The following is a 13,112-nucleotide window of genomic DNA, read 5'->3' as shown; positions in this document are numbered from 1 at the left end:
GGGAAAATCAATATAAATTACTGAAAAATTTTAACTGGAAAATATTAAAACAAAATTTAGTCCTCATACTTTCAATACACAGAAAGGCTAACTAAAATTGCATTCTGAAATAGAATAGTTTACAGTTAGCATATAATTAATTTTAGATGAGTACCTAATATGTTCTAGAGAACATTTAGGCAATATACCAAGCAACTAGGAAAATAAAACTGACCATATAAATTTTCCCTCTTTGGGAATTTATGGTTTAATAAGCAAAGATTAGGGTAGCATAACAAAATGCAAAAATGAGAAAGAGCGAGAACTCCTAGTAGATTCAGGTATCATTTTCACAGAGTAGGGTAGCTGATGAGTAGGAAGGTGTTTAATGGGTGATGGGAGTATGGATGGTGTTCCATATAATGGTGACAGGCAGTACTTAAAGACAACTCCAGTATTTAGTAGGGTTAAGGCAGGGCAGAGAGCTGAGTAAAGGGTGCTTCTAAAGTCTCTGAGATTGTTCTCTCTTGTAAGTATTCCAGATTAATCACTTACCTAATGTTATGTTTTGGATTTGGAATATCCCCCAAAAGCTCATGTGTTAGGTAAAGCCACAATGTTCAGAGGTAAAATTCTTAAAGATTGTGAGGACTGTAACCTCATCAGTGGACTAATCCATTGACAGATTAATAATCTGAATGGACTACCTGGTGGTAACTGTAGGCAGGTGGGACATAGAGGAAGTAGGTCACTGGGTGTGTGACCTTAGGGACTATTATCTGTCCTTGATCTCCTCCTCCCTTGCTTTCTCTACTTTCCAGTCACCATGAAACATTGAGCAGCTTTTCTCCACCATGCCCTTCTGCCATGAATTTTATATCCAGCATAGTCAACCATGGACTGAGATCTCTGAAAGCAGGAGCCAAAATAAATTTTTCCTTCTCTATGTTGTTCTTGCTACATGTTTTGTTCAGAGATGAAAAGCTAACTAACATTCCTCAAATGCTTTTTTCTTAAGATGGTTTCAACTTTCAGTTTTTATTTTATGAACTTTTCTTTCTTTCTTTTTTTTTTTTTTTTTTGTGGAGCTGGGGATTGAACTCAGGGCCTTGTGCCTGCAAAGCAAGCACTCTACCAACTGAGCTATATCCCCAGCCCTTTTATGAACTTTTCTTGAGATAATTTTTAGTAGAATTTCTAAAATCTTAGGAGATCCAAGATGGTGGACTAGAGGGAGGCTGCGTTCCTTGGCGCTCCATAATTCCGGTTTCAAGCAGAGGATACCTGTTTCTTTGTGAGGCAGTTTTTGCTGCTTATCGATCCCCTGCTGTTTACCCCATTTGTCTACTGTGATCACCTGCAGTCTGCTAGCATATCGATGCCTTTTTTGAGTGTAGATTGCTCACTGTCAGGCGCCTATCATCCGCCATTTGCCTGCCTCTTGCCTGCCATCTCCTGCCTTTCACCTACCCATCACCCACCACCTGAGGTTCACCTCCCGATAGTCCGACAGCTGTCAGCAGACTGACCGCAGACCGCAAGTTGAGTGCCAGCTGCCTGCTGTTGCCTGGAAGTTCTCTGTCACAGTACCTGCAGGTTTGATTACACGTGGCTGCCGCCATTTTGAGACAACAGCCAGGCCCCGTAGGACCCCTGACTGAACTGACTGAGCCCCGTTTCCAGGATCCCTCAGCCTGACAGATCACTCCCTGCCTCCGGGGCCCTCACATCAACTGACAGCTCCCTGCCGCCAGGACCCCCAGACCAACTGACTGCACCCTCTCACCGGGACCCCAGACCGACTGATTGCACCTGGCCTCCAGGATCCCCCAACCACACCAAACACACCCGACCTCCAGGACCCCTGCCTGACCCACCGCACCCCGCCTCCAGGACCCCCAGCTGACCACGTCCACACCCCGAGCTGCAGCTCCCCATTTGCCAACACATTTGGAAGCCAGAGCGGCCATCTCGGATAATCCTGGAAGCCGTAGCTCTGATCTTTAGGTGAGGCAAATCCCATCATGAGACACCTGCTGGAGACTTGAAGCTCATTGTCAGGTACCTCTCATGCATCAGGCTACTGAACTCTGGGAGGTTTGAATACTATATGACTGTTATAGTGTAGATTTTCTTTCTTCTACTTATTGAACAATTTTAAGTTTTTATTTCTTTACTTTTTTTGCTCTCTTTTCCTTTTGTTTACCTGTTCCCTCAGAGTCTCTTTCTCCCTTTTTGCATGCTAACATCCAATTTCTTTTGATTATCACCCTTTCTATTCTCTAGAACTTCTGCATATTCTTTTCTTATCCCATTAATAGCTACATCCTACATCCCTCTGCATCCTCTTTGTCCTCCACTAGAAACTGCAGACCTTATTGCAAATCTGTTTGTTTTACTGAAGATAATATTTGAACTCATTCTTATTATTATGACAATTTTGTTATTGTCCTCATAGGGGCTATTGGTCTAGGATTGCATAGTGTCTGATTTGGGCACTGCTAATATTGATCTCACCTTAAAGAAAAGGTTCTGAAAACCTATAGGGCCACTATAAGCCTATAGGGGGGAATCTGCAATACCCCAGATCTGCACTGCTAGAGGGGAAGATACATGAACAACATGAAAAAACAAGGGAAGAAAATGATCCAAACAAATCTAGATTCTATATTAATAGAATCCAATGACAGTATGTTATAAGAAATGTCAGAAAAGGACTTCAAATTATACATGATTAAGATGATTCGTGAAGCAAAGGATGAGATATGAGAGCAAATGCAGGCAATGAATGATAATACCAATAAGCAGTTGAAAGAGCAACTGAGGGAAACAAGAGATCATTTCAACAAAGAGATATTCTCAAAAAAAAAAAAAAAAAAAACAAAACCAAATGGAAATCCTTGAAATGAAGGAAACAATAAACCAAATAAAAAACTCAAGGGAAAGCATCACCAAAAGACTAGACCACTTGGAAGACAGAACCTCAGACAATGAAGACAAAATATTTCATCTTGAAAATAAAGTTGCCCAGAGAAGATGGTAAGAAATCATGAACAGAATCTCCAAGAACTATGGGACATTATGAAAAGACCAAATTTAAGAATTATTGGGATTGAGGAAGGCACAGAGATACAAACCAAAGGAATGAACAACCTATTCAATGAAATAATATCAGAAAATTTCCCAAACCTGAAGAATGAAATGGAAAATCAATACAAGAGGCTTACACAGAACACCAAATGCACAAAATCACAACAGATCCGCACCAAGGCACATTATAATGAAAATGCCTAACTTTCAAAATAAAGATAGGATTTTGAAGGCTGCGAGAGAAAAGCATCAGATTACATATAGGGGGAGACCAATATGGATAGCAGCAGACTTCTCAACCCAGACTCTAAAAGCTAGCAGGGCCTGGAACCACATATTTCAAGCTCTGAAAGAACATGGTTGACAACCAAGAATCCTATACCCAGCAAAACTAACCTTCAGATTTGAAGATGAAATAAAATCCTTCCATGATAAACAAAAACTAAAAGAATTTACAAATAGAAAGTCTGCACTACAGAATGTTCTCAACAAAATATTCCATGAGGAGGAAATGAAAAACAACAATGTAAGTCAGTCAAGGGAGGAACTACCTAAGAGAAAAACTACTCAAAGGAGAAACCAAACCAAATTAAAAACCAAAAATAAGCCCAAATGACTGGGAATACAAATCATATCTCAATAATAACTCTGAATGTTAATGGCCTAAACTCATCAATCAAGACATAGACTGGCAGAATGGATTAAAAAGACCGACCCAACAATATGCTGCCGGCAAGAGACTCATCTCATAGAAAAAGACATCCATAGACTAAAGGTGAAAGGATGGTAAAAAACCTCCCACGCACATGGACTCAGTAAAAAAGTGGGGGTTTCCATCCTTATATCAGATAAAGTGAACTTCAAGCCAAAGTTAGTCAGAAGGGATAAGGAAGGATGTTTCATACTGCTTAAGGGAACCATAAATCAGGAAGACATAATGATAGTAAATATTTATGCCCCAAACAATGGTGCATCCCTGTACATCAAACAAATCCTTCTCAATTTCAGGAATCAAATACCACAAAACAATAATTCTGGGTGACTTTAACACACTGCTGTCACCACTAGATAGATCTTCCAAACAAAAACCAACCAAAGAAACCATAGAACTCAATAACACAATCAATAACCTAGACTTAATAGACTTATATAGAATATTCCATCCATCAATGAGCAGATTCACTTTCTTCTCAGCAGCACATGGAACCTTATCACAAATAAACTATATGTTATGCCACAAAGCAGCCCTTAGGAAATACAAAAAAAACAGATACTGCCTGTGTTCTATCAGATCATAAAGGACTGAGAGTAGAAATCAAATGACAAAATAAAAAACAGAAATTACTCCAACACCTGGAGACTAAATAATATGCTATTGAATGAAACATGGATAAAAGAAAACATCAGGGAGGAGATAAAAAAATTCTTAGAGATCAATGAGAATGACAATACAACATATCAAAATCTCTGGGACACTATAAAAGCACTACTAAGGAAAATTCACTGCATGGAGCACATTCCAGAAAAGAATGAAAAGTCAACAACTAAATGACCTAACATTACAGCTCAAAGCCCTAGAAAAAGAAGAACAGAATAACAGCAAAAGTAGTAGAAGAGAGGAAATAATTATAATCAGAGCTGAAATCAATGAAATTGAAACAAATAAAACAATTAAAAAAATTAACAAAACAAAAAGTTGGTTCTTTGAAAAAGTAAACAAAATAGACAAACCCTTAGCCACACTAACAAAGACAAGGAGAGAGAGAACTCAAATTACTAAAATTCGTGATGACAAAGGAAATATCATGACAGACACCATTGAGATACATAACATAATGAGAAGCTACTTTGAAAATCTGTATTCCAACAAAATAGAAACTACCAAAGACATTGACAAATTTCTAGAGAAATATGCTCCTCCCAAACTGAACCAGGAGGACATACACAATTTAAACAGATCAATATCAAGCAATGAAATAGAAGAAGCCATTAAAAACCTATCATCAAAGAAAAACCCAGGACCAGACGGATTCTCAGCTGAGTTCTACAAGACCTTCAAAGAAGAACTCATTCCAATACTTCTCAAAGTATTCCAGGAAATAGAAAAGAAGGGTACCCTACCAAACTCATTCTATGAAGCTAATATCACCCTCATACCCAAACCAGGCAAAGACACATCAAGGAAAGAAAATTTCAGACCAATATCCTTGATGAATATAGATGCAAAGATCCTTACAAAATATCAGCAAACCGTATCCAAAAACATATTAAGAAAATTGTGCACCACGATGAAGTGGGGTTCATCCCTGGAATGCAAGGATGGTTTAACATCCATAAATCAATAAATGTAATCCATCATGTCAATAGACTTAAGGATAAGAATTGCATGGTTATTTCAATTGATGCAGAAAAAGCGTTTGAGCATCCCTTCATGCTCAAAACACTAGAAAAAATAGGGATAGTAGGAACATACCTGAACATTGTGAAGGCTATTTATGCTAAGCCCATGGCCAACATCATTCTTAATGGAGAAAAACTGAAAGCATTCCCTTTAAAAATGGGAACAAGTCAGGGATACCCTGTTTCACCATTTCTATTTAACATTGTCCTCGAAACTCTAGCCAGAGCAATTAGACAGACTAAAGAAATTAAAGGGATACAAATAGGAAGAGGAACTTAAGCTGTCACTATTTACAAATGACATGATTCCATATTTAGAGGATCCAAAAAACTCCTCCAGAAAACTTCTAGAATTTCTAAAATCTTATTGTATTTACATAGTGTTTTCTACAAAACCTTTAAAGAAGAGCTCATTCCAATACTCCTCAAAGTATTCCATGAAATAGAAGAGGAGGGAACCCTTCCAAACTCATTCTATGAAGCCAATATCACCCTGATACCTAAACCAGATAGAGACACATCGAGAAAAGAAAATTTCAGACCAATATCCTTGATGAACATCAACGCAAAAATTCTCAACATAATTTTGTAGATTATTTCAATAGATGCAGAAAAAGCCATTTGATAAAATATAGCACCCCTTCATGCTCAAACACTAGGAAAAACAGGGATAGTGGGAACATTCCTTAATATTGTGAAGGCCATTTATGCTAAGTCCATGGCCAATGTCACTCTAAATGGTGAAAAACTGAAAGCGTTCCCCCTAAAAACTGGAACAAGGCAGGGATGCCCTCTTTCACCGCTTCTATTCAACATCGTCCTTGAAACTCTAGCAAGAGCAATTAGACAGACCAAAGAAATTAAAGGGATACGAATAGGAAAAGAAGAAGAAAAACTAACCCTATTTGCTGATGACATGATTATATATTTAGGGGAACCGGGAAATTCCAGCAGAAAACTGTTAGAACTCATAAATAAATTCAGTAAAGTAGCAGGATATAAGATCAATGCTCATAAATCCAATGCATTTTTATACATAAGTGATGAATCCTCAGAAAAAGAAGTTAGGAAAACTACCCCATTCACAATAGCCTCAAAAAAAATAAAATACTTGGGAATCAAACTAACAAAAGAGGTGAAAGACCTCTACAATGAGAACTACAGAACAGCAAAGAAAGAAATTAAAGAAAACCTTAGAAGATGGAAAGAGCTCCCACGTTCTTGGATAGGCAGAATTAATATTGTCAAAATGGCCATACTACCTACAGTGCTATACAGATTCAATGCAATTCCAATTAAAATCCCCAAGGCGTACCTCACAGAAATAGAGCAAGCAATCATGAAATTCACCTGGAAGAATAAGAGACCCAGAATAGCTAAAGCAATCCTTAGCAGGAAGAGTGAAGCAGGGGGTTATCGCAATACCAGAACTTCAACTATACTACAAAGCAATAGTAACAAAAACAGCATGGTATTGGTACCAAAATAGACAGATAGATCAAGGGTACAGAATAGAGGACATGGACACAAACCCAAATAAATACAGTTTTCTCATACTAGACAAAGGTGCCAAAAGCATGCAATGGAGAAAAGATAGCCTCTTCAACAAATGGTCCTGGGCAAACTGGAAATTCATATGCAACAGAATGAAACTAAACCCCTATCTTTCACCATGCATGAAACTCAACTCAAAATGGATCAAGGACCTTGGCATCAGACCAGAGACCCTTCATCTTACAGAAGAAAAAGTAAGTCCAAATCTTGAACATGTCGGCTTAGGATCAGACTTCCTCAACAGGACTCCCATAGCACAAGAAATAAAAGCAAGAATCAATAACTGGGATAGATTCAAACTAAAAAGCTTTCTCTCAGCAAAGGAAACTATCAGCAATGTGGAGAGAGCCTAGAGAGTGGGAGAAAATCTTTGCCACACATACTTCAGAGAGAGCACTAATGTCCAGAATATACAAAGAACTCAAAAAACTCTATACCAAGAATACAAATAACCCAATCTATAAATGGGCTAAGGAAATGAACAGACACTTCACAGAAAAAGACCTACAAATAATCAACAGATATATGAAAAATGTTCAACATCTCTAGTAATAAGAGAAATGCAAATCAAAACCACCCTAAGATTCCATCTCACCCCAATTAGAAAGGCGATTATCAAGAATATAAGCAACAATAGGTGTTGGAGAGGATGTGGGGAAAAAGACAAACTCATACATTACTGGTGGGGTTGCAAATTAGTGCAACCATTATGGAAAGCAGTGTGGAGATTCCTCAGAAACTTGGAATGGACCCACCATTTGACCCAGCTATCCCACTCCTTGGTCTATACCCAAAGGACTTAAAATCAGCATGCTACAGTGATGCAGCCACATCAATGTTCATAGCTGCTCAATTCAAAATAGCCAGATTGTGGAACCAACCTAGATGCCCCTCAATTGATGAATGGATAAAGAAACTGTGGTATATATATAATGGAATATTACTCATAATATTTCATAAAGAATAAAATTATGGCATTTGTAGGCAAATGGATGAAACTGGAGAATATCATGTTAAGTGAGACAAGCCAATCTCAAAAAACCAAAGGACGAATGATCTCGCTGATAAAATGGATGATGATACATAATGAGGGGTGGGAGAGAGGCAAGAATGGAGGAAGGAGGGACTGTATAGAGGGACAAGAGGGTGGGGGGAAAGGAAAAGAAGAGAATGAATCAAACACTGTTACCCTATGTAAATGTATGATTACACAAATGGTATGCCTCTACTTCATGTACAGAGAAACAAGATGTATCCCATTTGTTTACAATAAAAATAAATTAAAAAAAAAAAAAAAGAAAAAAAAACTTCCTAGAGCAAAGCCTTACAAAATCTTTAGCAATGGTGATTTAAAAGGTACTATATATTTTATATAACAAAAGGTTATGGTCCAGTAAATATTGTCTTACAAAAAAAATAGAAATTATAATATTCCAATTATAAATTTACAAAGTGCTAGACACAAGGTAAGAAAACTAAGACTAACTTGCCCAAGGTTTTACAGGTAATAATGCTGAGAATACAAATCAGGCTTAAAGTCCATATTCTTAATCACATTTTTTAGGGCTATGTATCAGATATTACAAACATTTTAAATTTATATGTTTTTAGTTGTCAATGGATCTTTATTTATTTATATATGGTGCTGAGTATCAACCCAGAGCCTCGCACATACCAGGCAAGTGCTCTACAACTGAGCCATAGCTCTAGCCGCAGATATTACAAATATTTATTTTATTAAATTCATTCAATAAATCCCATAAAGAAGGCATTATTATCTTATTTTAAAGGTAATAAAACTGAGAATGAATGAGGTTAATTTCCCCTGGTCATAAAACCAGGAAAAAAAATTATGATTTAAATTTGCTGACTCTAAAACACCTAGTCTTCATCATTACATCCCAGATCAAATCCCAGTAAGTTCCCATTGTAAACAATTTAGGAGCCTGTTAACCTCTTAAAGTATATAGTGATGTTCTGGTGCTTGATTGGAAGGAATGAGGTGAGGGGTGGCATGGTGTAAAGATAATTAGTTTATGTAAGAAAATAATACATGTAGAATATAATTATATTCTATGTAATCCACTAAATAGTGAAGCACTGAAGAATGGATATTTATCAACAAGAAGCAGTAATTTATTGTCTTAAGTATGGAGTTCTACATTTTGTTATTGTTTTCTTTCTCTACAGGGTGCTATTTTCACTTTAAAATCATGTTGATTTGAGAATGTTGTAAATCTTTTGGAATAACTGTAAAAACTTTGTCTGCATTCAATAAAGAGTTATGAACCACTGATTTAGAAATACATTTGTTTCTTAATTCTTCATTCCTTCTTCAGTTAAAGGAGAGACTATCACCTGTTATTACTTTATCAATAATCTTGGGTGAACACCTTTTCTATACTTGTGAAATACAGAGAGGTTGTGTTAGTCTGCATTTAGCCACCATGATTGAAATGCCTGACAAAACAATACAGAGGAGGAAAGACTTATTTTGGCTCATGGTTTCAGAGGATTCCATCCATAGTCAGCTGACTTCAAGGCAGAAATGCTATGACAGAATGGCATGGTGAAAGAAAGCTGCTTAGCTCATGGCACAGGGGAAAAAGGACTGAAAAGGAAAGGGGAAGAGGGAGAGAAAGAAAGAAAGGATAAGAGGGTAGGGAGGGGCCAAAGAGAATATAAACCCTTCGGGGCATGCCTCCTACCTCCCAGTAGCTCATTTAGCTATAAATGGATCAATCCACTTGATTATCAAATGGATTAATTCACTGATGAGCTCAGAGCCTTTATAATGCAATCACTGCCTAAAAGGCCCACCTCTGGACATTGCTGTACTGGGGACCATGCTCTCAACATATGCGCTTTTGGTGGGACATTCCAGATCCAAACCATAACAAGGATCCTTAGATAAGAAGTAACAGTGTAGCTGGGTATGGTGGCGCACCCCCTGTAATCTCAATGGCTCAGAGGCTGAAGCAGGAGGATTGCGAGCTCAAAGGTAGTCTCAGCAACTTAGCAAGGCCCTAAGTAACTCAGTGAGACCCCGTCACTAAATAAAATATGAAAAAAGGCTGGTGATGTGGCTCAGTGGTTAAGTTCCCGGGATTCGCTCCCCAGTACTAAAACAAAAAAAAGAAGTAACAGTGGAGGTCCTTTGCCTACTTGCATGAACATATTTAAATATATTCAAATGATATTTAATGAAGTGAAAGTTTTATCTGACACTGGTCATGTTATCTGGTGTGTATATGAGAATAAAGCCAAATGATAATCAAGTCTCTTCATCAAAACCAAACCAACATTCCCTCAATCTTCTGCTTCCACCTCAACTCCTACCCTCTAATTCCTCTGCTCGTAGGGATCTCAAGGGGTCTGTACTTAATTTCTTTTTTAATGTCCCCTTTTGCTTCTCAACATCCTGCAATGTGGCTTCAGACACCACTCCCTTACTGATCTGTACTTGCTAAAGGGTCAAGCATGTCCAGCTGCTATATCTAATGGGCAGTTCTCTGTCCTGGCTTACTCGACTTCATTAATTTACTTGATATTTGCTTATTTGATAGCTCCTTCTTTAATATGTTCTCCTCTTAGCCTCATTCTCCTGGTTTTCTTCTACTTCTTGGATCGCTGGCCCTGGTCTCTTTCATGGGCACTTCATCCCTATCTATTCCCTTATATGTTAGTGCACCTCTGAGGCCTTCTCATCTTATTTATACTCATGTCTCATCCTTACTTCTCTTACTCCACCTCGTTCCCTCTCCAGTTTTTAATTAATAATGATGTTTTAGTAATTCATCTTAAATTCCTCAAAGAATTTGAAGTTATTTTTAAAATATTTTGTTTTAAAAACACCTACTAAATAACATGGTACAAATCTTATACCTTAATTCCCTAATGATACTTACGTTAAATTAAACACAACTAGAAATTTAACAGCAAATTAAAATTACCTTTATCACCAAGGTCTCTAAAAAAAGTTGATCCACAATTAGCTGTTTGGATTCCTGCCAGTACATCCTCGATATCCTATGAATACACATATTAAAATCTTTCAATTTGACTTAAAAAAGTTTACTATCTTACCCAAAACAAACACCACCCCTCTTCTCCCCTACCTTTTTTGCCAGCTTCTTGACTAAAGTTTTACCTAGAGAAAAGAAGAAACAGTATTAAGTACTAATATTCCTTGATAAAACTCAACTGGCATTAATGATTCAAAAGACAAACAACTGAATGCTTCTAAAAAATTTGCAATTTTAGTCAATATCCTTAAATCAAAATTACGAGCTCAAGAATTCTAAGAATAAACACACAGATGCTGTAGTTTTTTACAGGTCGATTCCTTACCCATCCTATTTCATATATATAAAATCTTCTTTGACTTAACTTAGTTGTCTACATCAGACAATTCTTGCCACGATTTCTTTCTTCACATGATTATTAAATCAGTCTCTTTTTGCTTTCAATGATTTAAAAAAAAAAATCACACTTGTGTTTTAGAAAGCTGTCCTTTTCTGAACCCTGAAAAATCCTTTTATGCTTACAACTTGCCAAATTTAAAAGGCTAGCCAACATGACTGTCCATGCTGAGGTGATACTATTTTTCATAATTTCCTATTGTATAACAGATTTCATTCAGTTTTTTAGCCACTTTTCCTCCTCTCTGTCTCCACCATTTTCCCTCTTATCACTACAATTCTATATAACTTTTTTTTTTTTTTTCCTCCCATGGTTCTGGCGATTGAGCCCAGGGCCTTAGGCATGCCAGGTAAGTATACTACCAGTAAGTTACATCCTCAGCCCATGTCACTACAATTCTAAAATGATTACATTGTTTTTTTTGTTGCTTCAAGCCATTTTACACATATAGAAGAATATTAAAAATTTTGTCTTTCACATAAGTCATGTGCATCACGATCTTCACTTCTTGTCAAAATTATTATTCCTTTAGTACAATCACAAGACCTGTGAAAATTCAGGTGACAAGTTAAAAAAAATGAGTGCTTTTAGATGTGCTTTTCTGTAGTTTGGGTTGCTTAACTCAGATTATAAATCACGGGGAATGAATTCTATTACATTTGTTGTTCATAAACTGTTAAGATTTTGTTTTTACATTAATCAAAACACTAGTTGTGAATATGACTATATAGTTTTTAGAAATAACTTTGACCATGACTGTGAGTTAGGTGTTAGCTATTTTAGGACACTTTTTATTAATTGGTGAACTGTGCCAGCCGATGACAACTCTAAACTCTAATGTTGGGTATTATCATATTATCAGATCATAAGACAGAAAAAAAAACTAATTTACAAATCTGTGTTTGTGTGGATGTATATATAAAAGTATGTAGATATAATGCTGACAACAAACTCCATAAAACTGCATAACACAGGTATTTTACGTATCTTTGTAAATGCATATATAGGTATTCTAGTAACTTAAAAGAAATTGATCATGATTCATCTGCCTCATAAGGCTTTTCTTAAAGTTGTGTCACACTTCTATAGTTATCATAGACACTTTTATTTTGAGACAAAGTCTGATCAGTTTTTTAAAGCAAGATTAATCTTTTTGCACACTACTCAGGAGGCAAGTTAGGAAGCAATAATTGACATTTTGAAGGTAGAAGAGGACTGAGAATTTGAGATGGCAATATAGTTTGTAGGGGGTTCTAAGAAATAAGATGATTTCTAAGGTATCTTATATTTGATAGACCAATCTAGGTCTTTTAAAAAATATTTGGGCTTAAAAAAAAAATCCTTCTCCTTAAAACTGAGTGAGGAAAGAAGGCAATGTTTGCTTCCTTGCAACTAGAAGGCTGGCTGTCAAACAGTCAAGCCATGGCTCAGGAGGCTGACGAGTTCAAAGCTGACCTAAGCAACTCAGCAAGACCCTGAATCATATAAAATAATTATAAAATAAAATAATATAAAATATAAAATATTTTAAAATATAAAAAAGGGCTAGGGACGTGGACGTGGTTCAGTGGTCGAGTGCCCTTCAGTTCAATCCCTGGTACAAAAAAAAGAAAAAAAACCAAACAACTGAAAAATTAAGCCCAAGCCAAAAAATTCAGTATAATGTG

At 36.7% G+C, this 13,112-nt stretch overlaps 1 protein-coding gene across 3 annotated transcripts in view; it reads right to left on the bottom strand.

Moving 5' to 3' along the window:
* Micu2 (mitochondrial calcium uptake 2) overlaps positions 1-13,112 on the bottom strand; it is a 121,350-nt gene that overhangs the window by 56,990 nt on the left and 51,248 nt on the right. For 2 of the 3 annotated variants that reach the window (XM_047553123.1, XM_047553124.1), the window contains exons 3-4: positions 11,142-11,173; positions 10,977-11,052 (exon numbers count right to left, since the gene is read on the bottom strand). The exons of the other annotated variant lie outside the window; for it this stretch is intronic. In XM_047553123.1, coding sequence (XP_047409079.1) covers positions 10,977-11,052; positions 11,142-11,173 — 108 coding nt within the window. The remainder of the gene's footprint in view (positions 1-10,976; positions 11,053-11,141; positions 11,174-13,112) is intronic. 3 annotated transcript variants of the gene reach the window in all.

Source organism: Sciurus carolinensis, chromosome 5 (genome assembly GCF_902686445.1).
Source record: "Sciurus carolinensis chromosome 5, mSciCar1.2, whole genome shotgun sequence".
NCBI lineage: Eukaryota > Metazoa > Chordata > Mammalia > Rodentia > Sciuridae > Sciurus > Sciurus carolinensis.
Note: the sequence above shows the minus strand (reverse complement) of the source record. Positions and strands in the feature narration are given on the sequence as shown.